This window comes from Eriocheir sinensis, chromosome 2 (genome assembly GCF_024679095.1).
Source record: "Eriocheir sinensis breed Jianghai 21 chromosome 2, ASM2467909v1, whole genome shotgun sequence".
NCBI lineage: Eukaryota > Metazoa > Arthropoda > Malacostraca > Decapoda > Varunidae > Eriocheir > Eriocheir sinensis.
The window spans coordinates 3,787,408-3,814,409 of record NC_066510.1 but is presented as its reverse complement, the minus strand read 5'-3'; the positions used below and the strand labels follow the sequence as shown (position 1 = coordinate 3,814,409).

General features: G+C 46.5%; 1 protein-coding gene across 2 annotated transcripts in view; it reads left to right on the top strand.

Moving 5' to 3' along the window:
• The window catches only part of LOC126998692 (reelin-like), a 438,128-nt gene that overhangs the window by 337,706 nt on the left and 73,420 nt on the right, over positions 1-27,002 (top strand). For both annotated transcript variants that reach the window (XM_050860695.1, XM_050860691.1), the window contains 6 exons: positions 7,803-7,964; positions 8,156-8,351; positions 22,478-22,757; positions 23,267-23,375; positions 24,905-25,022; positions 25,727-25,885. In XM_050860695.1, coding sequence (XP_050716652.1) covers positions 7,803-7,964; positions 8,156-8,351; positions 22,478-22,757; positions 23,267-23,375; positions 24,905-25,022; positions 25,727-25,885 — 1,024 coding nt within the window. The remainder of the gene's footprint in view (positions 1-7,802; positions 7,965-8,155; positions 8,352-22,477; positions 22,758-23,266; positions 23,376-24,904; positions 25,023-25,726; positions 25,886-27,002) is intronic.

Genomic DNA, 27,002 nt, shown 5'->3' with positions numbered 1-27,002 from the left:
TGGCTGGTTTCTCGGTGCTTTGAAGGCGCGTGTTCTAAGTCTCTCTCTCTCTCTCTCTCTCTCTCTCTATATATATATATATATATATGTTTCATTAAAAGTGATTGTCAGTTCAGCGTTGATTATTTTCTTTAAGATGTTCTCTTTTTGTCTAAGGAGTGTCTTATTCTCTTTAGGGAGTTTGTTGATGGTATCCCCGTAGGGTATCATCTGCGTAGCCAGATCGCGATTTCGGGTCCTGGACCCTTCTTCAGTGGCGTTGGGAGTGAGTGTGTCCATCTCAAGGTGTGAGAGGAGAATGACTGGGTGTCCGCGCGGGGCTGCCTTTATACGGCTGGCTCCCCGGGGTTCCTCGCTGCCTCGGCTCCTGATTGGCTGAGCGTTGCCTGCTGGACACCTTTCCTCATGCTTGGAAGAGCCAGCAGATCTTGTTGTTGGATGTTAAGATTTGGCTCCATATCCTTGATGTATAACGCTTCTAAGATGGGCAGGCGTCTGTAGTCGTTGCATGTTGTAATTATCTCGGTATTTTCTTCCAGAGTTTTTCTTGTAAGTTTCGTCTTATGTACTTGCTCAGTGTGGGTCTTGGGCGCTCCTGATGCAAGGTGATAGCTGAGTCGTCTGCTTAATCTCAGTGTCGTCATGCCGATATAGGTTGATTGAAGGGCTGCACAGTTCCCTTGGTTGCAAGTGAACCTATATACAACATGTGACTGTTGAGTATTCTTTTTGTCGACTGCTGGGCTGTTTCGTAGTAGGAGATGGCTGGTCTTCTTACTTCTGTAGTAGATGGTGAGGCTTATTTTCTTTTCTGGGTTGGTGGGAGTGACGTTTTTCTTGACGATTTGGCGCATTATACGCTCGTCTTCTTTGTAATTTGTGGAGAAGTGTGCTTTATAGTAGAGTTTGATGGGCTCGTTCTTCTCCGCCGTGTCTTCTTTTTCACAGTACCATTTGTCCACGGTCTTCTTAACTTGCTTTTCAATGTCGTTGGTGTTGAATCCGTTGCTGAGGAGTACATTGGTTGATCTGCTTATTTCTCCATGAACTTCTTTCCACGTGCTGCAGTGGGTGATAGCTCTTCTGATGTAGGCGGCAATGGTAGAGTCTTTGTATCGCTGAGGGCACTCGCTTCTACCGTTGAGACACTGGCCATTGTTCGTCGGTTTTACGTAGACGTTTGTGGAGAAGTTTTCTTGGTTCTGGGTGACGAGTACGTCCAGGAACGGCATTTTCCCCTCGGCGCTTCTTTCTATTGTGAACTTAAGTCCTGAGATCTCTTGTAGGCAGGTACGTATGTCTTCCATGTCTTCTTCGTTCTTCGTTTTGATGAAGATGTCATCGATGTATCGGCAGTAGATGTCCGGCTTGTTTATTGTTTTGAAAACTTCATCTTCAATGCAGCCCATGAAGAAATTTGATAGAAGCACTCCCAATGGAGAGCCCATAGCGACTCCATCGATTTGCTGGTATTTTTGACCCCGTGGACAGGTGAACGGTGCTTCTTTCGTGCAGCATTGAAGTAGGCCACGTAGAGCTGCTTCTGGGATGTCTAGCGGTGGGGTGCTGTCGTCATGGTACACTCGCTGAGCGATGTAGTTGATGGTGCGTTCAACAGGGACATTCGTGAAGAGTGACTCAACGTCCAGTGAAGCGATGATTCCCCTTGAGTTGTTGCTCTTCAGGATGTCGAGGAAGTCTGTTGCTGAGTTCAGGCTATATGTTGTTGGGACGTATGGTGTAAGGATCTTACAGAGTTTCTTCGCGATATTATAAGTCGGTGTCGGGATTTGTGATATGATGGGCCGGAGTTTGTTTCCTGGTTTATGTGTCTTCACGGTGCCATAGCAGTAGCCCATACCATATTCACCAGAGACCTTGTTGATTTTGATGGTCTCGCTGTTGATGTTGCTCATGGTGATGAATTTGTTCAGCTTTTTCTTAAGGGCTTCCGTAGGGTCTTTGCTGATTTTCACAAATTTTCTTTCGTCCGCCAGAATAGTGTCAATTTTCTCCAGGTATTCTGTTTTGTTCATAATCACGTAGGCAGCGGACTTGTCGGCTTTCCTGATGATGATGTTATGGTCCGCCTTTAACTGCTTCGCGGCTTCGGTGTGTCTTGGTTCAATGAGTTTACTGTTGAAGTTTCCTCTTGTTTTGAAGATTCGGCAATTATCTCTTGTTTGAAGGTCGGCTTGACGATGACTTCTCCTTTCTTAGATTTGCAACGTCGAGAAGTATTTCACACTCCACTCTCTTCTGGTGTTTACTTGGTTTAGAGAGGATGTGGCAATTAAGACCAAAGTTCAGTAGTTCTTCTTGGTCGGGAGTGAGTGTCTTGTCCGTGAGATTGATGTATCCTTTACTGGGTCTCTGGTGTTTGATTGTTCCACCGTTCAGGTTGACAAGCTTCTTTTGGTTAGCTTTGATGGTAGTGTTACGATGTTGGTCTAAGGTTTCTCTGAGTGCAATGTCTAAGTTCTCTTTTAATGCAGCGTCTATGTTTATCGCAACCCATCTTTCTTCAACCTGCTGGTACTGTGTTTCCAGTTCCGATATAGTTGTCTTGAGCTCCTTGATCCGTTTTTTCATGAACTCCTTTCTTTCTTCATCGCTGGGTCTCTGATGGCGTTTTCTGCCTTTATTGACTGCCCCATCACTGGGAATATTTAGAGTATAAATGGGCAGGAGATTTTCTCGTAAACATGTTTCATTAAAAGTGATTGTCAGTTCAGCGTTGATTATTTTCTTTAAGATGTTCTCTTTGTCTCATGAGTGTCTTATTCTCTGTTTGGAGTTTGTTGATGGTATCCCCGTAGGGTATCATCTGCGTAGCCAGATCGCGATTTCGGGTCCTGGACCCTTCTTCAGTGGCGTTGGGAGTGAGTGTGTCCATCTCAAGGTGTGAGAGGAGAATGACTGGGTGTCCGCGCGGGGCTGCCTTTATACGGCTGGCTCCTGGGGTTCCTCGCTGCCTCGGCTCCTGATTGGCTGAGCGTTGCCTGCTGACACCTTCCTCATGCTTGGAAGAGCCAGCAGATCTTGTTGTTGGATGTTAAGATTTGGCTCCATATCCTTGATGTATAACGCTTCTAAGATGGGCAGGCGTCTGTAGTCGTTGCATGTTGTAATTATCTCGGTATTTTCTTCCAGAGTTTTTCTTGTAAGTTTCGTCTTATGTACTTGCTCAGTGTGGGTCTTGGGCGCTCCTGATGCAAGGTGATAGCTGAGTCGTCTGCTTAATCTCAGTGTCGTCATGCCGATATAGGTTGATTGAAGGGCTGCACAGTTCCCTTGGTTGCAAGTGAACCTATATACAACATGTGACTGTTGAGTATTCTTTTTGTCGACTGCTGGGCTGTTTCGTAGTAGGAGATGGCTGGTCTTCTTACTTCTGTAGTAGATGGTGAGGCTTATTTTCTTTTCTGGGTTGGTGGGAGTGACGTTTTTCTTGACGATTTGGCGCATTATACGCTCGTCTTCTTTGTAATTTGTGGAGAAGTGTGCTTTATAGTAGAGTTTGATGGGCTCGTTCTTCTCCGCCGTGTCTTCTTTTTCACAGTACCATTTGTCCACGGTCTTCTTAACTTGCTTTTCAATGTCGTTGGTGTTGAATCCGTTGCTGAGGAGTACATTGGTTGATCTGCTTATTTCTCCATGAACTTCTTTCCACGTGCTGCAGTGGGTGATAGCTCTTCTGATGTAGGCGGCAATGGTAGAGTCTTTGTATCGCTGAGGGCACTCGCTTCTACCGTTGAGACACTGTTGAACTGTTGAACGCACCATCAACTACATCGCTCAGCGAGTGTACCATGACGACAGCACCCCACCGCTAGACATCCCAGAAGCAGCTCTACGTGGCCTACTTCAATGCTGCACGAAAGAAGCACCGTTCACCTGTCCACGGGGTCAAAAATACCAGCAAATCGATGGAGTCGCTATGGGCTCTCCATTGGGAGTGCTTCTATCAAATTTCTTCATGGGCTGCATTGAAGATGAAGTTTTCAAAACAATAAACAAGCCGGACATCTACTGCCGATACATCGATGACATCTTCATCAAAACGAAGAACGAAGAAGACATGGAAGACATACGTACCTGCCTACAAGAGATCTCAGGACTTAAGTTCACAATAGAAAGAAGCGCCGAGGGGAAAATGCCGTTCCTGGACGTACTCGTCACCCAGAACCAAGAAAACTTCTCCACAAACGTCTACGTAAAACCGACGAACAATGGCCAGTGTCTCAACGGTAGAAGCGAGTGCCCTCAGCGATACAAAGACTCTACCATTGCCGCCTACATCAGAAGAGCTATCACCCACTGCAGCACGTGGAAAGAAGTTCATGGAGAAATAAGCAGATCAACCAATGTACTCCTCAGCAACGGATTCAACACCAACGACATTGAAAAGCAAGTTAAGAAGACCGTGGACAAATGGTACTGTGAAAAGAAGACACGGCGGAGAAGAACGAGCCCATCAAACTCTACTATAAAGCACACTTCTCCACAAATTACAAAGAAGACGAGCGTATAATGCGCCAAATCGTCAAGAAAACGTCACTCCCACCAACCCAGAAAAGAAAATAAGCCTCACCATCTACTACAGAAGTAAGAAGACCAGCCATCTCCTACTACGAAACAGCCCAGCAGTCGACAAAAAGAATACTCAACAGTCACATGTTGTATATAGGTTCACTTGCAACCAAGGTTTATGTGCAGCCCTTCAATCAACCTATATCGGCATGACGACACTGAGATTAAGCAGACGACTCAGCTATCACCTTGCATCAGGAGCGCCCAAGACCCACACTGAGCAAGTACATAAGACGAAACTTACAAGAAAAACTCTGGAAGAAAATACCGAAATAATTACAACATGCAACGACTACAGACGCCTGCCCATCTTAGAAGCGTTATACATCAAGGATATGGAGCCAAATCTTAACATCCAACAACAAGATCTGCTGGCTCTTCCAAGCATGAGGAAAGGTGTCCAGCAGGCAACGCTCAGCCAATCAGGAGCCGAGGCAGCGAGGAACCCCGGGGAGCCAGCCGTATAAAGGCAGCCCCGCGCGGACACCCAGTCATTCTCCTCTCACACCTTGAGATGGACACACTCACTCCCAACGCCACTGAAGAAGGGTCCAGGACCCGAAATCGCGATCTGGCTACGCAGATGATACCCTACGGGGATACCATCAACAAACTCCCTAAAGAGAATAAGACACTCCTTAGACAAAAAGAGAACATCTTAAAGAAAATAATCAACGCTGAACTGACAATCACTTTTAATGAAACATGTTTACGAGAAAATCTCCTGCCCATTTATACTCTATATATATATATATATATATATATATACAGGGGGGGGGCGTGGAGTCTCGCGTTGTTGTTGTTGTTTGATTTTTACATGCACGTTGGCATGATGGGGTATGGAGGAGCCCGGCAGAGTTGCTGGGCGTTAGGCCATGAGGCCCTGCCCAGCGGTCGGGGGGCACGGGTGCATCTTGCACCCGTAGCCGGAGCCGAGCGAGCAACTCAACAGTCTATAAGCTGGCTCAAAGGCCAGGAGAGTTGCTCGCTCGACGAGTGCTGGCGTTCCACTGGAGTCTCGCGGTTTGAAGCCACTAAACTGTCAGTCGGCCATATTCCTGAACGGATAGCAAGACGGCCCCGCGTTCAGGAGGACGCGAGTTCAATCTCCGACCGGTGCCACCAAGCTGGGACTTTTCAGCCGCCGCCGAGTGGCTTAAAACTACCCACATGCTGTCCAGAAGACCACCCATCAACCCGGACTCTAGATTCTAGGATTAAAGATGAGCTCCGGGAGGGCAGCATGAGCCAATGCAAGATGGCGCCACTATAAACACTCGCCTGCGCCAGAACGGGCTGGGCCGACCATCAGGACCCACCGGGAGGAAACCTTGGACCGACCATCAGGATCCACCGGGAAGAAGCCTACCGGCGCAACAGGCCAAGACGTAAAAAAAAAAAAAAAAAAAAAAAAAGTCGGAGAGGAGTGGCCAAATGTATGTACACCCATGAGCGGCCGGCCAGACCACGCAGACTGGCACTACATGCTTGCCGCTTACAATTTTCTAACTTGCATTTGTAAAGGAGACCGCACATCTTGGTGATGAATTGTCCTCACCGCATTTCTTGGTGATCATGAATACATTACCGCGCTTCTTGGATATCATGTACAGTACCTTCTTACCTGTTACAGTATATTTATAGTAATAAATTGCGAAATTATTTTTATTTCATCCGCCTGCATGTTACAGTGCTGGAAAACAGTAAGAAGAGAAAATAAAAACATTACGGTACTCCTTGGATGCGGTACTCTAACTCTAAGGGCAAGCGCCCTCCATGTTAGGCGCGCTCCACCCTCGTATTCGTACCTCACGGCTTGAACAATATGGCGGCCGATTTGACAGCTGAGACTACGAAAACTGGCTTTACTCACCAGTACAGCGCGCTCGGGGCTGTGTGCCTCTCCACTCTTAATACCTCCATGTGTGTGTGTATATATATATATATATATATATATATATATATATATATATATATATATATATATATATATATATATATATATATATATACCAAGTCAAGTCACTGCTTCAAAACTGCGACCGGTACGCGCAGGAGGCGGTTTTGGAGCGGAGCAGCGGGATGACGTCACTTGGTGCCAAAAAAAAAATACCCGCCAGTTCAGGGGTGGCTAAAGTTGGGGCCGTATGTGCACTCTGGATGTGCATTCTCGCCTTCTTTCACAGCGCGTTCAGGCAAGCCACTGACGAAAAAAAATGTCTTTATTGTGCTATTGCATGACTGTAATTTCAATGACTACAAACGGCGGTGTGGGGTGTGATGGGGGGCATGATGAAGTGATTGATTTAAATCAGTACGCCTTTCCTCGTTTACTCTAAAACCCTGTTTCTTCATTCTCTAGTTTGGCTCCAAGCAGTGTCACGCATAAACCACGCCTCGGCCGTGTCTCCTCTCACAAACCTGCGTATGACTTGAATTGGTGTATATAGACTTAGGCGCGTCTTGTTGTTGTAAACAAGACAAACATATTCGCTGCAACTATAATGTACGACTTTCCAATTAGGGGAAATATTTTATCAGGTTGTTTTAACTGAACCACAACTATTTGCCACGCCAAATTTGGAAAATAAACTATTTTTCCTCGAAGGTAAAGGGAAGACACGGGCTAGACCTTGCCTTCCCTTCGTCTCTCCCGCAAACCTTCGTTCCAAAAAATGCTAGTGACTCTCAATACGCATCATCCTTCCCTTTGATCTTCGTCGCTAAACCTTCATGACTCTTGGTACAGGCCTAGTATCTTCACTGATTCATTCACTCGCCTCACTTACCGAGACACCACCTATATAATGTACCCTTTCTCACTCATTCTTAAATACCACGGCAGCCGAAGTTGTGTAGGCCCTGCAGGGGATTATGGGACACAGCCTGTGGCCCCTTGCATGCAGCTCCGACCTTTACTCAGCTGATCCTTTATTTACTTTCCATGACTTTCTCTTCATTACCTAACTTAGTAATATAATTCTAAATTATATTATTCAACACTGCATGGTCTTAGCTGCTCAGGGTTAGAATTTTATTTATGCACTTCACACTTTCTACCCTGCTCAATAATTCACCATCTCTATACTTGCCCCGATATGTTCTTAACACCATCATACTCCTTGCCTCAAAGTCTTCCGTGTTTAAAAGTCAACCCCTCAATAATTATGTATACACTCAATTACTGCGTCTACCACGCCACCTGCCAGACTGGAGTATTCTGTGGACTTCGGGTACACGTGGCGGCTGGTGCGAGCGTTGTGTGTGCCGGGGAACAGAAGCTGCACCTATGTGGCTGATGCTTCAGTATTCTATGCGCCGCTCGCCTGGAGCAGACATGTGTACCCACTCAATCACATCGGCCCGTGCAAGTAAGTGTCGACAGGCAGGGATGTAAAGGTTCAGGCATGTGGATGAGAGAGAGAGAGAGAGAGAGAGAGAGAGAGAGAGAGAGAGAGAGAGAGAGAGAGAGAGAGGGGGGGGGGGGGCAACGTATATGTACTACCTTGGTATGTGTATATGGAGGGGAGAAGGTGCAGCCTCCTCTTTCATCTTCCAACAGGTACGTCAGGTTCCGATGGATACAGGAGCACTCCTCAGATGTATCAGGGTGGCACAAGTGGTCACTGCGGGACGTGTACATTGGGCCTGCCTGCCGCCACCATTGTATGGGTCGTGGTTCGTGTCTGGAGGGCCAGTGCCGTTGTGACCCTGGCTACAGCGGTGACCACTGCCAGCACCTCACCATCGATAATGTGGTGAGCACTGCCACTCTAAAAGTTCATAACCTGAAAAAAATAATGTTAAGACTAACAGCTGAAGTGAGATGAATGAATGTTTCAGTAGATGGGCAAAAACTGGTTTTTAGATAAAATAGCAGATCAAAGGAACAAATTTAGCAATCATGTATCATAGTGAGTGAGTCGTGGGCCAGAGCGGATGTGTGTCGCGTTTAGCTCCACACGAAAACGGCTGCGTCGAGGAAGGAATGTGATGGATTTGTGCTACGTTTGTGAGGATTTCACAGGCGAGAAGTGAAGTGGATACTGTTTGTGTCTTAGGTGGTGTCATGTGAAGTGTGCTAATTTGACAGGAATCAAGCAGGATAATATACCTAAAATAAACTGGTTATGCACCCCATGCCTCCATAAAGCGTCTCTGGCTACCAACATTGTGGAAAAATTGGATGAATTCAAGCAAGAATTATCTAAGGAAATATCTGTGGTTAAAGATGAGGTTGAATCAAGGGCTGAGAAGGTGCAAGAGGAGCTGGGATCATTTGCTGACGCGGTTCGTGCAGACAAGGCAAATCTTAGTTGGGCTGAGGTACGAAGAGAGGCAGGAAAGTGAAGAAGAGTTGTGAGAGCTTCTACCCAGAAAAAGAAGGCAACAGCTATGAAGGATGAAGTCTCCCAGGCATTAAATGGCATTCAAATAACTGATTCAAGATTCACAAAAGGAGGTAATATTGTCATGAACTTTGACAGTGAGAACACAAGGAACGAGGCTGCTCAAAAATTGGAGTCTGTTGAGCAAATTAGTACCAAAAGCGTTGGAAAGATGAAACCAAAGATCATGATATGCAATGTGCATAAAGAGGAGACCAAACCAAGGAAAAAATAAAGGAGACCATCTTGGACCTCAATGAGTTCTTACACACAATTCAGGGGGTTGAGAATAAAATTGGGCTGATTTTTAGTAAGCATGCAGCTAACGGCACGATGCACTACATTTTGAGGTGCGACCCAACTGCAAAGAACAACGGCAAAGCCCCAAAATGTTTCAAATGGGCTGGTGATCATAAATCAAAGGATTGTTCAATGACTGAAAAGAAATGCATAAATTGTGTGAGGTACAAGAAGCCTGAAATCTACTAATCAGGAAACGACCAGTGTTTTGTAGTTCTTCAGACTGAAATTGAGAAAATTCGTAACATAACCGATCATGGCTATTAATTATTGTTTGCATTCGAAGATAAATTGTTTGTGATAAATGTTCAGTGAGTTGGAAATAATCGTTGGGTATTTAATTGACACTATAAAGAAAATATCAGACATATGAAAACTGAACCAATGGATATTTGTGATATAAAGAGGAAAGTTATTGGTATTAGTACGAACCTAAACACGGCCAAATGATGATGATGATGCCGAGTTTAGTAAAAGTACATCAGTAGGCTATTCATGAAAACAATTAAGACTCACTCACTCACTACGACGTTTGCGAATAAGTACATCGAGGATTATTATTGAGGCTAGCTAGCATTGTAATTGTTTAACGGCCCTGCGGAGCGCTGCGCTGGCAGTGGAGCGGGGCCTGAAACCTCATCAACGGTGTTAATGTTATTTTGAATCATTTGGGTAGTGGTTCTGAATAGCATTAACACTAATACGCTACTGCTTAACATAGTAATAACGGAATAATACCGGAAATATGGAAAAATAAAACAGAGTTATGTCAATTTGTAAGGAGAATAAATTTGTAATCGACAAATTAACTAACAAACAATTAGTTCAATGTAAGTTGTAGGAACATTATCCTATCAGAGCTTTATTATAGCTACAAATATTTGCAGACACCTACATGGCCCAAAACATTTTTTTTAAGGTAATGTATTAATATTTTTGTCAATGTACTATAAAGTGTACGTAGAGGAAGATTACCCACACCCTGCCCGGATCTTCAATCAACCCTAACTTCAGTGACTTCGGTCAAAGAGGAGCACCGGGGGGAAGCATGGGCCAAACAAGTCAAATATCACGGCAGCCACTATAAATAAAATTCATCTGCGCTGCGCCACTAACGGGCTGGGGTCGCCCAAGAGGCCTCTCAAGTCACCCTATCGTCACTGTAGGAGCAGAAAGAAAGAAAAAAAAAACATCCCAATGGGGTGAGTGGCGTAATTGACGGGTGCAGGGAAAAGGATACCAGACCTCTGGATACTGGATCTCGAAAGAGGGAGGGTCTGAGCCCCACTTAGCCCTCTTTATGTTTTGGGGTGGCCAGGATGGTGCGGAAGCGGCACCCACCTGCAGAATCAGGCCAGGGATTAATTAACCTTCAAAGGGTTCTGCGTGTGGGTTCCTGGAATATCCTGAGCCTCGCATAATTACGGCCCTACCTAGCGAAATTTCTCTGAAGGCTGAAGGTTGATATACTGGGACTCTGAGACGAGGGGGCCTAACAAGGGCAGGGGCCAGACCAACTACTGGTCCGGCATGAGCAATAGGAATAGCTTCGGGCATCTTTAGCAAACTGATAAATATAAAAATGGGTTGGGGTGTTGAAGGGTCATGCAACGCCAATCTAGCACAGTTTTTGTGCTGTAAACACTTGTTGCTAGAATTAGCCAGCTAAATATATCTAAAACAATAGGGTGGGTCCTCCTAAAATCTTCTATTGCGGACAAGGCTGCCTGAGAGTCAGAATAGACAGTAAAAGTATCGACAGGCAAAGTAAAGATGGTGCGAATTGCTAAAAGAATGGCAGATAGTTCTGCGGTAAAAATTGAGGCTCGGGCAGGTAAAGTTCCAGAACGGGAAAAAGTCTGGAAAGACAGCTCCAAATCCAATGCCAGCATCGGATTTGGAGGCGTCCGTGTATACTGGTACAGATGTGGCGTGACTAGCTGAGTGGGACAGGAACAGCTGTCGAGCAGTTACGGCTGAGATGCTTGCTTTGTTGAAGTTGAAGTACCGGCAAAAATGTATAGTTGGGACCTCCCACGGTGTGATGGGGGGTATTTGGTAAACTGATATAGGAAAGTATGGTAATGAGAGGTCCCCAATGATACTCCGGACACGGAAACCAAAGGGGCGAGGTGGGAGAGGTTTGTTTATGTATACTATATCTACATTGGTGTCTAAAGCAACGATATATGCAGTGTTGTTAGATATCTATGCAAGTCCAAGGGTGGTATTCCTGCGTCAACTAAAAGACTTGATATGGGGAATGATCTAAAGGCATTGTTGACAGTCGGACTGCTGCGTGATGGACTGCATCAAGTGTGCGGAGGCGGGCGGTTGTTGCCGATGTGTATACTTTGCAGCCGAAAGACAGTCTCGATCCGATGAGTGCCTGGTAAAGGCGTAGATTATTGTGCGGTCAACGCCCCAAGAAGTGCATGACAGAACACGAAAGAGAGCGAGGGATCTCATGCACTGTTTTTATAGCTTTTAGGTTTGGAAGCCATATGAGGCGCCTGTCAAAAGACGAGTCCCAAGAACTTGTGTTCTTCCGCAACAGGGAGACGTTAACCGCACATGATGAGATCAGGGTCTGGATGGTGGCCTCTCAGGCGACAAAAGTGAATGGCAACCGACTTGGAAGGTGAAAATCAGAAGCCATGTTCCTCCGCCCATCTGGATATCATGTCGATGGCATTTTGCAGTCTTCGCTCCGCGGTGGACATCCGAGACGCTGAGTACCAGATTGCCAGGTCGTCGAAATAGAGGGAGGACGACACCCCCTCTGGGAGCGATGTTGAAATACCATTTATGGCCACGGCAAAGAGGGTGACACTGAGGACGCTTCCTTGGGGAACTCATTCCTGCTGTTTATAGGGTGGTGAGTAGGAGCTACCAACTCTAACTCGGAAAGTCCGATCTTCAAGAAACCCTTTGATAAGCTTTGGCATCCATCCACGGAGACCAAAGTCGTGGAGCTGCTTTAGTATCCCATATCTCCATGTCGTGTCGTAAGCCGTCTCGAGGTCAAAGAAGATGCACACCATGTGTTGTCTGTCTGCAAACGAGCGGCAGATAGCTGACTCAAAACGCACCAGGGCATCTACTGTTGATCTCATCTTCCGAAACCCTGACTGGTAAGGACGCAGGAGGCCTTTGATCTCTAGATGGTGTACTAGGCGGAAGTTTACCATCTTCTCCAGGAGTTTGCATAGGCAGGATGTTAGTGCAATGGGTCGGTAGTGTAAGGGCTGTGAACCATCCTTCCCAGGTTTGCGGATGGGAAGTATAATGGTTTTGCGCCATCCACTTGGTATGATGCCAGTCTGCCAAACTTGGTTAAATATTTGGAGCAGCAGAGTAGTGGTGGTAGGAGTAATGTGTCTGATCATGGCATATGGGATATTATTGGGGCCCGGCGACGTGTCGTTGCAGTGGGACAGAGCTGATTGTAGTTCCCGCATGGAAAAGGGAACGTTGTATATTTCAGTGTTGAGAGATGAGAAGTCTAGCTGGCCTCTCTCCTGTTCTTCCAAATGCCGGCGTACTTCGGGAGATCTAGACTCCCGCTTAGACACAGCAGCAAATGCACTGGCTATGACGTAGGCGACTTCGGCGGTCCCTGCTATTATGTTATTGTTGATGTTAAGTGCTGGTGGTGGGGTCGATGAGAACTTCCCTGCCATTTTGTGTTCTCTCTTCCACACCTGTGTCAAATGCGTCTGTGAGTTAAGTGAAGATACATAACTGGCAAACGAGGACCGTCGTGCTTCTTTCAGTGTCCGGCGTGCTTGTGCTCGGGCTTTCTTGTAGGCGATGTGGTTGAACTCTGTCCTCTGCCTCTTGTAGAGGTTGTAGGCCCGGCGTCGGCAAGCCACTGCCTGTTTTCACTCGTCCGACCATCATGGCACACTTCGACGTGATGCATGTCCTGTTGTCTGTGGGATTGTGAGTTCTCTCGCCCGGTGAATGTGCGCCGTAAAAAAGGTAACAGCATCCTCTGTAGTGTCGAAGTCATCAATTGATATCTCCGTGTGAGTCATAGTCCGAAAAAGCTCCCAGTCCGCTAATTTCCAACGCGGTTATCGTGGTGATGGTTGGAAAGTGGAATGGGAGGTGAAGATGGGGTAGTGGTCGCTGCCATGTAAATCTCTGATATTTCCCATCTGAAGTCGAGGTATGCATCGGGGGAACTGAGTGAGAGGTCAATAACTCACCGTGTGTCAGCTTGCATATGATAGTGTGTTGGATCACCGGTGTTCAATATGCAGAGGTCTAGGTCTTCAATTACACATGCAACAGTGACTACTCTTGGGTTGCTGGTGGTATCCTCCCATAGTGTACGGTACGGCGACTGTTGAAGTCGCCAACTATTAGGAAGGGTGAGGGAAATTGACGTACCAGTGTCAAGAGGTCTTGCTGATTGACTGGTGTACTGGGTGGGAGATACAGGGAGCATATAGTGTAGGTACGTGTTATGTGTATTTGAGCAACAGTAACCTGTAATGGAGTGTTAAGTGAGAGCGAGAGTGTGTGTTATGTTGTTGGAGATGAGAGGACAAGTACCTCCCGAAGGAGCTTGTGTGGGATCTGCTGGCGAGTATATAGCACTGTAACTGCGTGGGGGAGGATGAGCGTATGCTCCTAACAATGTCTCCCGGAGGTATAGACACTGTGGCTGGGAGTCTTTGATTAGGAGCTGGAGTTCCTCCCAGCTTCTTCGCAACCCGCGGCAGTCCCAATGGCCGATGTGACAGGCCGGGAAAGACCTACTTTTCCCCGGCCTCCTGCTCCTGCCGGTGGCTTCCTCACCCTGCCCCCCCCAACCTTCCGATAATCCGACGAAGCGGTAGGGAAGGGAGCCACGGGTGAATGCTCCGGCAGACTGTGCGGAGGCGGAGGGCACAGGCGCTGGCAGAACCGCACCGTGACCCTGGGCAGCAGGGGTCACCGGCTGAGGGTCAGCCGGGGCCGCTGGTGCAGGGGTGGCGGCTGCAGCCGGAACCCGGGATTCTTAAAGCGACCCAGAAGCGAGCCCTGGAGAAGGTACTTTAGCAGGAGGAGTATCCCCAATGGACTCCTCACTGCGCGTGCGCTTCTACTGATGGGGCTCAATGCCGCATTCAGCAGGCGTCTGGGGCGATTATGCGGCCTTTTCAGGCAAAATTGATGTTTTGGAGGAAACAGACTTGGCAGTGGTAGAACGGCGATGGGCATGGGCATGGAGGGCAGCGGCATATGTCATCCCGGGGTTAGACATCTTTGTTAGGGCAAGTTGTTTCGCCTCAGCGAAGGGTACCCTTTCCTGGTTGCGTATTTTGGGTACTTCCCTTTCAAAGAGGAAGCGCTCACAATCCTCTGACGAGGCAGGATGAGGCTCACCACAGTGGTAACAACGCACAGGTCCAGGGCAGTCGTCACCGTGGTTATCCATACCACAGGACACACATATTTTTGCTTAGCTGTTTTTCAAGCGTGGGTGACGTGACCATACGCTTGACAATGAAAGCACCTTCTGGGGTTGGGGACATAGGGCTTCACATTAAAATTCAGCCAAGCCAGATTAACTGTATTGAGCAGTAATAATCGGTTGAAAGTTATAAACAGGGTTGCTGTAGGTGTGAGTACTCCGTATACTTCTCGTTGAACTCGTCGCACTGATGTCACATAGTAGTGTTTGAGTTCATTCACCAGCCTCTCTTCTGAGTAACGGAGAAGGTCCCGTGAAAAGACAGCTCCCTGAGATTGATTCATGGTGACATGGGGAGAACAGGACACTGATGCACCGGGAACAGAGGTAAGGGCGCGGAGCTTTGAGCTCTCTCCAGGTGACAAGACTTAAACCAACAACCGTGGAACACCATCTCTCTTCCTCTAAACCTCACCTTCTCTTCCTCACCGAAACACAGGTTTCTGAGGCTACTGACAGCAATCTCTACTCTGTTCCCTCCTACCATCTCTATCCTAAATTTCAATCCAAACCTGGATGTTGCGCCTACGTGCGCAACGACATCACTTGCTCTCGTGCCCACAATCTTGATTCTTCAGAATTTTCCACCATCTGGCTAAGACTTCATTGTCATTCTATTACTAAATACATCTGTGCTGCTTATCTCTCACCTAACTCTATTAACTATGTAAAATTCTTTGACTACTTGAACTCTAAAGTGGAACACATCATGACCCACTCCCTTCGCTGAAATCTTCATCCTAGGAGATTTCAATGTTCACCACCTGCTTTGGCTTTCATCCTCTTTCACTGACCAGCCTGGTGAACAAGCCTACAACTTTGCTATCCTCAACGATCAGGAGCAGTTGGTTCAGCACCTTACACGTATTCCCGACCGTTTTGGAGACAGGCCCAACATACTAGACCTTTTCCTTACCTCTAATCCTTCTGCTTACTCTGTCAAACTGCTCTCTCCGTTGGGCTCCTCCGATCACAACCTTATTTGATTATTTCTGTATCCTGTCCTATCGCTCCTGTACACCCTCTGGACCCACCGAAGAGGCGATGCTTCTGGCATTTTGCTTCAGCTCGGTGGGACGACCTGAGGATGTACATTTCCGATTTCCCGTGGAATGATTATTGCTTCCAGGAGCGAGACCCCTCAGTGTGTGCTCAGCGCATCACAGAGGTGATTGTCTCTGGAATGGAGGCATACATTCCACGTACTTTCTCTACTCCTTACGCTAAAAAGCCTTGGTTTAATCACGCTTGTTCTCGTCTGTCATTGATAGAGAGGCAGCTCACAAAAGGTACCAGAGCCTTCGAACTAATGCTAATTATGAACTTTACATTTCTGCCCGGAATCGTGGCAAATTTATTCTCCGACTAACCAAAAACTCTTTCATCAATAGAAAATGCCAAAACCTTGCTTTCTCTAACTCTTCCCGCGACTTCTCCTCCAAATTCACTTCTTCATCTTTCCCTCCACTCCTCAGTCCTGATGGCAACACTGCCGTCTCATCTATCTCTAAGGCTGAACTCTTCTCTCAAACTTTTTCTAAAAACTCCACTATGGACGATTCTGGGCATATTCCTCCTACTCAGCCCCCCTCTGATTCTTTTATGCCTGTTATAAAGATTCTTCAAAATGATGTTTTATATGCCCTCTCTGGCCTCAATACTCAGATGGCTTATGGACATGATGAAGTGCCTCCTATTGTCCTTGAAAACTGTGCCTCCGTGCTGTCACCCTGCCTGGTCAAACTCTATCGCCTCTGCCTGACAACATCTACCTTTCCTTTCTGCTGGAAGTATGCCTTCATACAACCTGTGCCTAAGAAAGGTGACCGTTCCAATCCCTCAAACTACCGTCCTATAGCTTTACTTTCTTGTCTATCTAAAGCTTTTGAATCAATCCTTAACCGGAAGATTCAAAAGCACCTTTCCACTTTTGACCTTCTGTCTGATCGCCAGTATGGGTTCCGCAAGGGGCGTTCTACTGGTGATCTCCTTGCCTTCCTAACTGACTCTTGGTCATTCTCTCTTAGCCGTTTCGGTGAAACCTTTGCTATTGCGCTGAACATATCAAAAGCTTTTGATAGGGTCTAGCACAAATCTTTGCTTTCCAAACTACCCTCCTACGGTTTCTAACCTTCTCTCTGTACCTTTATCTCCAGTTTCCTTTCTGACCGTTCTATTTCTGCTGTGGTAGACAGTCACAGTTCTTCCCCTAAACCTATTAACAGTGGTGTCCCACAGGGTTCTGTCCTATCTCCCATTCTCTTTCTGTTGTTCATTGATGATCTTTCCAAAACGAACTGTCCTATCCATTCTTACGCCGATGACTCTACTCTGCATTACTCAACTTCTTTTAACAGAAGACCCACTCAACAAGGAATTTAACGATTCAAGGCTGGAGGCAACATAACGCTTAGCCTCAGACCTTACTATTATTTCCGATAGGGGCAAGAGGAACCTGGCGTTCTTCAACGTCTCAAAACACAGTTTCTCCACCTATCCACTCGACACAATCTTCCAAACAACTATCCCCTATTCTTTGACAACTCTCAGCTGTCACCTTCTTCAACACTAAACATCCTCGGTCTATCCTTAACTCAAAATCTCAACTGGAAACTTCATATATCATCTCTTACTAAATCAGCTTCCTCGAGGCTAGGCGTTCTGTACCGTCTCCGCCAGTTCTTCTCCCCCGCACAGTTGCTATCCATTTACAGGGGCCTTGTCCACCCTCGTATGGAGTATGCATCTCATGTGTGGGGGGGCTCCACTCACACAGCTCTCCTTGACAGAGTGGAGTCAAAGGCTCTTCGTCTCATCAGCTCTCCTCCTCATACTGATAGTCTGTTACCTCTCAAATTTCGCCGCCATGTGCCTCTCTTTCTATTTTCTATCGATATTTTCATGCTGACTGCTCTTCTGAACTTGCTAACTGCATGCCTCCCCTCCTCCCGCGGCCCCGCTGCACACGACTTTCTACTCATGCTTATCCCTATACTGTCCAAACCCCTTATGCAATAGTCAACCAGCATCTTCACTCTTTCATCCCTCACGCTGGTAAACTCTGGAACAATCTTCCTTCATCTGTATTTCCTCCTACCTACGACTTGAACTCTTTCAAGAGGAGGGTATCAGGACACCTCTCCTCCCGAAATTGACCTCTCTTTTTGGACACTCCTTTGACCTCTATTCAGGAGTAGTAAGTAGCGGGCTTTTTTTAATATTTTTCTTTATGCCCTTGAACTGTCTCCTTAGCTGTAAAAAAAAAAAAAAAAAAAAGCTACCGTCCCATTGTGGCATGATCTTGGGCTCACGGCCACAAGCCTTGACCAGAGAGCGGTGTACTTTAAAAATATCGAGGTCATTTATTGAGCAGCCATTCACAGACTTGACAACAATGTACTTCTGAAATGAAACAGGTTCATATATGCCAGGCATAACTTCTATTTGGGAGACTGAGGAGCCCCCAGGTTTACGTGAACTTACTGAACTATTTTGTAGACCTTTTTGTCGCACGGACTTGTCTTGGGCAGATCCAACCCAACCTATGGTCCGCGGACCGGTGCCGGTCCGTGGCTTATGATTTGCTGGTCCGCCAAATTGCTTTACTAGTTAATTTTTTGCTTTGTTCATGATTTAAGAAAATAAAAAAACTGTCAAAGCATTTTTTTCAAATAAGTAGTTATAATGAAAAAATTATTGAATTAAATGTTTAGAGTATGGTGTAACACCCGCCGGATAGACGAGGAAGAAAGAAGAAAAAGAAAGAAGAGAGAGAATGAGCGAAAAGAAGAAAGATAGAAGAAAGAAAGAGGAGAGGAGGTAAAGCTAGCGAGAGGGACATCGGATTTCTAGTTTCGTTTGTAAAATATGAGATATTTTGTTTTGGTGTATAGATATACCTTGCAATAGGTACATGACTATCACCATGACAGCTAGTCTTCTCCATGTCTGCTGCAGTACTAAGTGCTGTAGTTAGTGTAGTATTTATTCCCTCATGGCGTTCATTTGAATAATTTAGCCTTTATTTTCACTTTACTTTGTATAATGTGAAACAATTACATGCTATTGTCCCATTGAATTTTAAATCGCTATAAAAATGAAATATGTATTTGGACTATATAAATATCAGTGTATGCTTGGATCTATGCCTATGGTACTGGTTCGCAGATTTTTTATCACTTGCTCGACTGGTCCGTGGCTTTGAAAAGGTTGGGAACCACTGCTCTAGGGGGTAGGGACTTTCCAGAGGCACCACCAGGAGCCATGCAAGGCTCCGAGGTGGCGATGAGAGAGGATCGTGTGGGAGTTTCCGGAGACGGGCGGACGTCAGGAAGAGAGGCAGGCCGGGGCAGTGTATTCTCAACCATACACAAACTATTTCTTTCACTTCCCCACACCCCCACCCACCACGGAGCCCAACAAGGGAAGGCTGGATGTTGGGGCCAGACCGTACCCAACAGCCCCAGGGGTAATGGGGAAGTATACGCAGCCACTGCCAGGCGTTTAACGGCGGCCGCGGGACCGTTGTGATCGCCCACCCGGCAGTGACCGCTTGACCCTAGCCAACGCATGACCAGCCGATTGATTCAGTGAGGCCACACTGAACCGCCCATCGTACCCCAACCCTCCCACCAAAGGAGCGTGTTGCCCACTGCGGGGAACTACACCCCGCCCCGCGGTGGACTCACCTCCCAGATGAGAGGGCACGGGGAGTATACGGGACGCCACGCACGGCAAACACGTGGGGAGACAATAGCCCTGCCTTAGGTGATAAAAGGGCGGGCCCAGGCAACATCACCCGTAGGCCTCCTCTACCGGTGATGAGGGGGGAGCACTTGGTCCACGAGGTCAGCGGACATCGAGCCCTATCGAGGTAGGCAAGCCACCACGGTAGGTGGTACCGCCGACCTCGCTTCATGCCCCGTCACCACGACAAGGTGACTCCCCTGCGACGGGGAGCAGACCGCGAGTGAGCACCTACGTATGTCTGACCTGGAGATTAGCAAGGAGTGATAAGGGATTAGGTGGCCGGACCCCAGTAAAACAACGCCTGGTGCGACTCATTTCAGTACCTCCTGGAACATGTCCCTGTCCATGCGCATTAGGTTTTCTTCTCTGCATCCATGTTATCACTCACGTTGCCGAACGTCACTTCTTCTTTATTCTTTTTAATCGTTTATTTTACAGCAGGTAAACGAGCATCAACAAACTTTGGTCCCTATCCACGTCAGATGTAAGGAGTTCAATGTCGCGTTCACGAGAGCTGAGGAAAGTCATGGCGAGGTCAAATACATGAATGATCAAAAGCACCTGGAGGGACGTTTACTATATACACCCTACCCACTAGATGTGGCGACGACCGTGTTTGATCGCCGACTCGCCGCAGGTCTGCCGCCTGTCTGCCCGCAGTAAACCGGCGGTCTACCGCAGGCTGACCTGCTGCAGTCGCCGGTCGGAGAAATCGAAAATCGTGCATGGTCGCCGGCTTACAGGCGGTAAGCCGCCGGTCTGCCTGCGGAACACAGGTGGAAAACCACAGGTGCGCCGCCGGTCCCAGGAATATTGCCGATTTCTCCGGCGGTCAGGCCCCGATTGGTTGACCAGGGGTGATCGGGAAAGATCGGGGCCATAACCGGGAATGTGTGCGAGCCCCTTTAGCCAGCCCGCCAAAGAGGTACCCACTCGCAGAGTGCTTTATGGGAGGCTCGCCTATCAGGCGGGTCTGGCACTACACGCCTTCCCTTCCTCATTTACATTAATTTCTGTGTGTTTGTCACTGAAACTTTCCGTTTTATATGAACTCTTCGGAGAGCATGGGCCATCCATCTTCCTGTTACCCACACAGGGGAGACACAACAGGACTCAGGAGAGGATGCCCACCGGATTGCCACCACATGTATTGCCCGAATTTCACTTCATTACATCTCCACACAACCACAGCGTGTCACGAAACACACGAGAAATTAATCCACACCAGGAAAGGGTTTTACCGGCGCCGGGGATCAAACCAGCGACCAGCGAGATGGGAAAGCCACTCCTTGACCAATCGGCCAAAGAGGGACCCCACTCGCAAAGTGAATAATGGTTTGTATTTTCCTCAAGAGAATTACCAACAGGATGTGAAAGTAGTCTGTTTTCAGCTGTGGTATTTAGTGCTCCCACAATGTTTTTTCAATGTAACGCAGTCGTTAAATATCGTATTGTAAGGCATGCCGGTTATATCTGGAGAGAGTTACAAATTCTACAAAGGAAATAGTGCGAGTTTCCTTCAGCTGACAACTTCCAATATACCATCAGCCATTATTTACGGTACCTCTTCGCTAAATATGGCGTAAGTTTGTGCTATGTTATAAGAATTTTGCTTGTTTTCAATATTTTATCATCAGTAATATTAGTAACAACTTGTGTGCTTAGTATATACTACTGCTGCTTGTTCGACCCCACAGCTAAGCACCTTGCGCCAAGAGGGTGGTAAGTGTGTTCGGGGCAGGAAAGCTCTCTTTCCCCGACCAGACCTGTTAAAAGTACTGGATGCCATATGTTTCTGTTTGGAGGTTAGCTCTCCTGCGCCCCCACCCTCCACGGAACACTACAAGGGGAGGCTGAGCGTTGGGCCTATAAGCCCAACATCCTCAGAGGTAAAAGGAGAGCATACGCGGCTAGCACCCGAATAAGTGGTGGGCGCTTGGCTCATTCATGGTCACGATGACTAGCCACTGACCCCTCCAAGCCAGGAGAGGTCACCCGTCTTGGCCGGAATACGGAATCAAAGAGGTGTGTTGCTAGCCGCAGCACACGACTACGACATCGCTCATCCTACAAGACTGTCGTCTCCCAGCATTACAGGGACGCCACACACGGCAAACATGTGGGAGGACTAAGGTTAAGGGCGCACCAACCCGTCCTCAGGGTTTGGCACGTCCAATGGAGGGAAGGATTAATAAGAAAGAGGGAAAGGATGCATCTTGGGGTTGTTGAATGCGCTGCATTACTCATCCAGATGTACCTGATCTTGTTTTTGCTGATGATGTACTTCTCTGACTGTACTATCTCCGAACCTGCTTTCATGCTGTAATAGCTACCTGCCATGGGAGGGAGTCCTGGGGGTGATGAAGATGGAGATAAGTACCCGCTACCTTCAAATAAAACCAGGAAGGCTAAATGCAAGTGTGATCACCGTATGAGAGTGGGCACAAGCAACCCCTTTCAACTGAGTGGAGACTTCTAATAGGGTTTTTGCTTCGTACAATATGGTGAAGAGATAAAGCTTCTGACCTTTGCCCGAAATACCGATCTATTTCTTGAAAATCTTATTATGGAATATTTTGTGGGCTCCACGAAACATGGATCCATGAAATAAGATATTGCGAAACTTAATGAATCACTATACATTTTTGTGACAAAACTAGCTTTTCCCTGTTTACACAGTGGTTATTCTCGGAAAACCATTGCACTATGACTGTCACACATAATCTAGAAACCAGAACTTTCTAAATCTGAATATGTAGTCCTTGTACAACCGTGTCTCCATTGGAAATTCACTAACATAATGAAAGAGTCAGGGTACAATGTGTGTTTTTGCAAAACTTTTTTTTTACCTTATTAGATATGTTCTTTGCTCTGAAGTGATAAGCTCGTCAGAAAGTAATTCATCGTGTGTGTGGTAAGTAGTGAGACAACATGTTTACTTGTAGCCGTGCTTCAGTACTAATGAGAATCACCCTTGCAGCCGTTCATCCGGGACCAGTTCTTGTCGGATGTGTTCCTGCCACACTTCGTACAAGTACAAGGTGGCTTGCTGTCGGGCGGCTGCGGCAACCTGGAAGAGCCGCCCACTGCCACGTTCCAGGGTCCCAACACCCGTCTACTGCTCACCCGCCCAGTCGACACCCGCAGTGCGAAATTTGTCCACTTCCTACTAACCATCGGCAGCCCACATGGCCATGGTGTGTGCCGGTCCGCCACACATCGCGAGCACAATGTATTGCTCCAGTACTCGCTGGATGGAGGTGAGGTGTCGCCATGCACTGCTAAGGGATAAATAAAAACAGAAATGTAATGCTTGCATGTGCTGTTCCTGTGACAAAAACAGGTGCCACAAAGGCATACTCAAATGTACTCATGATTTCAGTTACCATTATAGTTCTCTCATGAAAGAGTTTTAACTATGGAAAGAAACGAATACAGCAGATGGAAAGTTGTTCCAAAGTTTACCGGTAAAAAAGATGAAAGAATGAAGATACAAGTCGTTTCAACAATAATTTGAACAACATAATCATGATGGCTTATTCATTGGGGCCATTAATAGGGTAGAAGCATGCATAAAAACAGTGATCTTAGTCTTCTGATGTTTGATCCAACGGACAGAAGAGGTAACAAGACCTCTTAGTAATCCTGAGTGATTTAAATACTTTACTAACAAATACTTACTCTCAGTGTAAGTTAATTTAATTCCGAGTAAGATATGGCTAATTTGGTGCCACAACTTCATACAAGGAAGCAATATCATTAATTTCAGGCATCCACTGGGAATTGCTGCGTGAACTGGACCACACACTGTACACACAACCAGGAAAGGAGTACATCCAGCTCCCTGCGAAAGCAAGGGGGCCCGCCACCTCCTTCAGGTGTGTGCACGTTCCTTTCATTAATTTTTATCTTGCCTGTAATATCCAACTCTTTATAGAACAGCCAGAGTATTTTTTTTTTTTTTTTACATCAAAGGATGCGGCTCAAGGGCAACGAAAAGAGTACAAAAAAGGCCGCTACTCGCCGCTCCCACAAAAGTAAAAAATAAAGAGTAGCCAAAAGAGAGGTCAATTTCGGGTGGAGAGATGTTTTGATACACTCTTCTTGAAAGAGGTCAACTCATAGGCATGAGGAAATACAGACGAAGGAAGACTGTTCCACAGTTTACCTATGAAGGGGATGAAAGAATGGACATGCTGGTTAACTCTTGCGTAAGGGGTTTGGACAGTATAGGGATGAGCATGAGTAGAAAGTGAGGTGCATACTCCATACGAGGGCGGACAAGGCCCCTATATATGGAAAGCATCTGTGCGGGGGAGAAGAACTGGCGGAGACGATACAGAACGCCCAACCTCGAGGAAGGTGATTTAGTAAGAGAGGAGATGTGAAGTTTCCAATTGGATTTTGAGTTAAGGATAGACCGAGGATAGTTAGTGTTGAAAAAGGTGACAGCTGGGTGTTGTCGAAGAATAGGGGATAGGTGTTTGGAAGATTGTGTCGAGTTGATAGGTGGAGAACTGGGTTTTTGAGGCATTGAAGGACACAAGGTTCCTTGTACCCCAATCGGAAATGATAGCAAGGTCAGAGGTTAAGCGTTCTGCAGCCTCCAGTCTGGAGTCCTGTAATTTCTGTTGAGAGGGTCTTCTGTTGAAAGAAGTTGAATAATGCAGAGTGGAATCATCAGCGTATGAGTGGATAGGACATTTTGTTATGGATAGAAGATCATTGATGAATAACAGGAAGAGCGTGGGTGATAAAACTGAGCCCTGTGGAACACCACTATTGATAGGTTTAGGGGAAGAACAGTGACCGTCTCCCACAGCAGAGATAGAACGGCCGGAAAGGAAACTGGTGATAAAGGAACAGAGAGAGGGATAGAATCCGAAAGAGGGCAGTTTAGAAAGCAAAGACTTGTGCCAGTCTGTATCGAAAGCTTTCGATATGTCTAGCGCAACTGAGAAAGTTTCACCGAAACGGCTAAGAGAGGGTGACCAAGAGTCAGTTAAGAGAGCAAGAAGAACGCCCCTTGCGGAACCCATACTGGGGATCAGATAGAGGGTCAGAAGTGGATAGGTGCTTTTGAATCTTCCGGTTAAGGATTGATTCAAAAGCTTTAGAGAGGCAGGAAAGTAACGCTATAGGGCGGTATTTTGAGGGATTGGAACGGTCACCCTTCTTAGGCACAGACTGTATGAAGGCATACTTCCAGCAGGAAGGAAAAGTAGATGTTGACAGGCAGAGACGAAATAGTTTGCAAGCTTTGAAATACATATAAAAAAAAGTATAGCACTAATGAACTCTCTCTCTCTCTCTCTCTCTCTCTCTCTCTCTCTCTCTCTCTCTCTCTCTCTCTCTCTCTCTCTCTCTGTGTGTGTGTGTGTGTGTGTGTGTGTGTGTGTGTGTCCAGGTTTTGGCAGCCTCGTCAGGAGCAGCCGCCACCCGCCTGGTCCCTGGATGACCTCTTCATCGGTGGGTCTGAGATCAGTTCTGCGCACCTCATCGACAGACTGGATGATGAGCCAACGGTTAGTGCACACACAGTGGACGTTTGCCTTTGTGCTTACCATTCCAGTCAGTGTTCATGTCAGTTAAAAAAGTTCTGGAGTTTGACCTGTGGTGTGAAAATTATGTGGTACTGAGATCAATACACATGTTCTAATAATTTTCCAATTTTATGCTTACAATTTTTTTTCTCTGGCATCATGCGAGTATGAATGGCACATAGAAATTGGTGACTAAATCTTTCGTATACTTTTTGGAGTTTTTTGTTAAATAATTGAGCAATAATAAAGACAGCTTGACAGACCTTTCCAAACAAAATGTTAACCTCGCCTAATACCATGCCTGTAGAACAGCTACATAAATGGAATTTAATGCCTAGGCCTTAGATATCAAAACAGTAATTTCGATTGTAAATAGAATAGCTTGTAATGATATAATGATAAAAAGTACACTTTGGCAACAAAGAACTGATGCAGCCGATATCATATGGACAACCAGAGTTACAGACCAGTTATAACCCTGGAATTATCGTGTGTCAAGCTAGGCAGTGAAGCAGGTATTGGTATGAAAATAGAATATTTTACGGAGCAGGGTTAACATTAGGAGGGAATACATTAGAAATGACCTTTGTCCTGCAGTGGACCGAAAGTAGATGATAGCGATAGACCGTGGATGTACAACAGTAAAATATGACTTTAATAGTCGGTGGATGGACATCCTTTTGCAGGTGAATGACTGGCTGTTTGCACCGCTCAGCCACAGTGAGCGTGACTACTGTTCCCGCGGCAATGACTCATCGCTGGTCTGGGGCTCTGAATCGCCGGGCAAGCGGGAGATCACCACGCAGGAGCTAATCATTCAAGAAGGTCATGTGGTGCACTTCAAGGTGGGTGAAAACACACACACACACACACACACACACACACACACCGCCGCCGCCATTCCGACAAAACACGACCAACCAGTGTCGGGAAACAATGAATATTTCGCCGCCTCTTCAAACGGAAGTAGCCTACCTAGTCAGTATAAGGGTGTCTGGGCTGCAAAATAAGTGGTCCTGTCTCCGAGGAAGGGGAAAGTGAGTTATAGAACTATTAATTAATGAAACAGTAAATAGCAAATCGTAAACTATGGCCAAATCCGCAACGGTGGCGGGTTCACCAATATCTCCAAGGAAGATTGATTCGTCCAAAATAATGGTGATTGTGAGATATTGAGACCGGTGGTGAAAAACAATTGTGGAATTGAGAAGACCCAAAGAAAAAGCTGAATGGGTGCGGGGACACGATTGAAAGGTGTTACAAAACGATGAAACGATTGGAGAAGAAACAGGCCGACTGGAAGTAGAAAAACAAGACACTCAAAGCACAGATTCAGCCACTTGATAGGGTTAATAAGAGTAGAGAGAAGGAAAACGAAGAATTAAGGGTAAATTAAAGAGGAACAAGACTAATGGCCGTTTTCACAGTCACTTTTGTTTGTATTGATCGTTACCAATGAGCGGCGATCGCCGCTACCAACAAGAAATCCGCTTTCACGGTCATCTTTCGCGGCGCTGTTTGCATCAGTACCAGAGATTGGAACCTCTGGTAACGGAGCTCTGGTACCCGCGGGGGCCAGAGAGGTGCCAGAGCCTTCGAACTCCCGCTAACCATGATCTTTACATTTCTGTCCGGAATCGTGCAAAATCTATTCTCCGACTTACCAAAAACTCCTTCATTAATAGAAAATACCATAACTTTCGTTTTTCCAATTCTTCCCGGGACTTCTGGCATCTAGCCAAAAACATTTCCTCCAACTTCACTTCTTCATCTTTCCCTCCACTCCTCAGTCCTGACGGCAACACTGCCGTCTCATCTCTCTCTAAGGCTGAACTCTTTTCTCAAACTTTTTCTAAAAACTCCACTCTGGACGATTCTGGGCATATTCCTCCTACTCATCCCCCCTCTGACTCCTTTATGCCTGTTATTAAGATTCTTAAGAATGATGTTTTCTATGCCCTC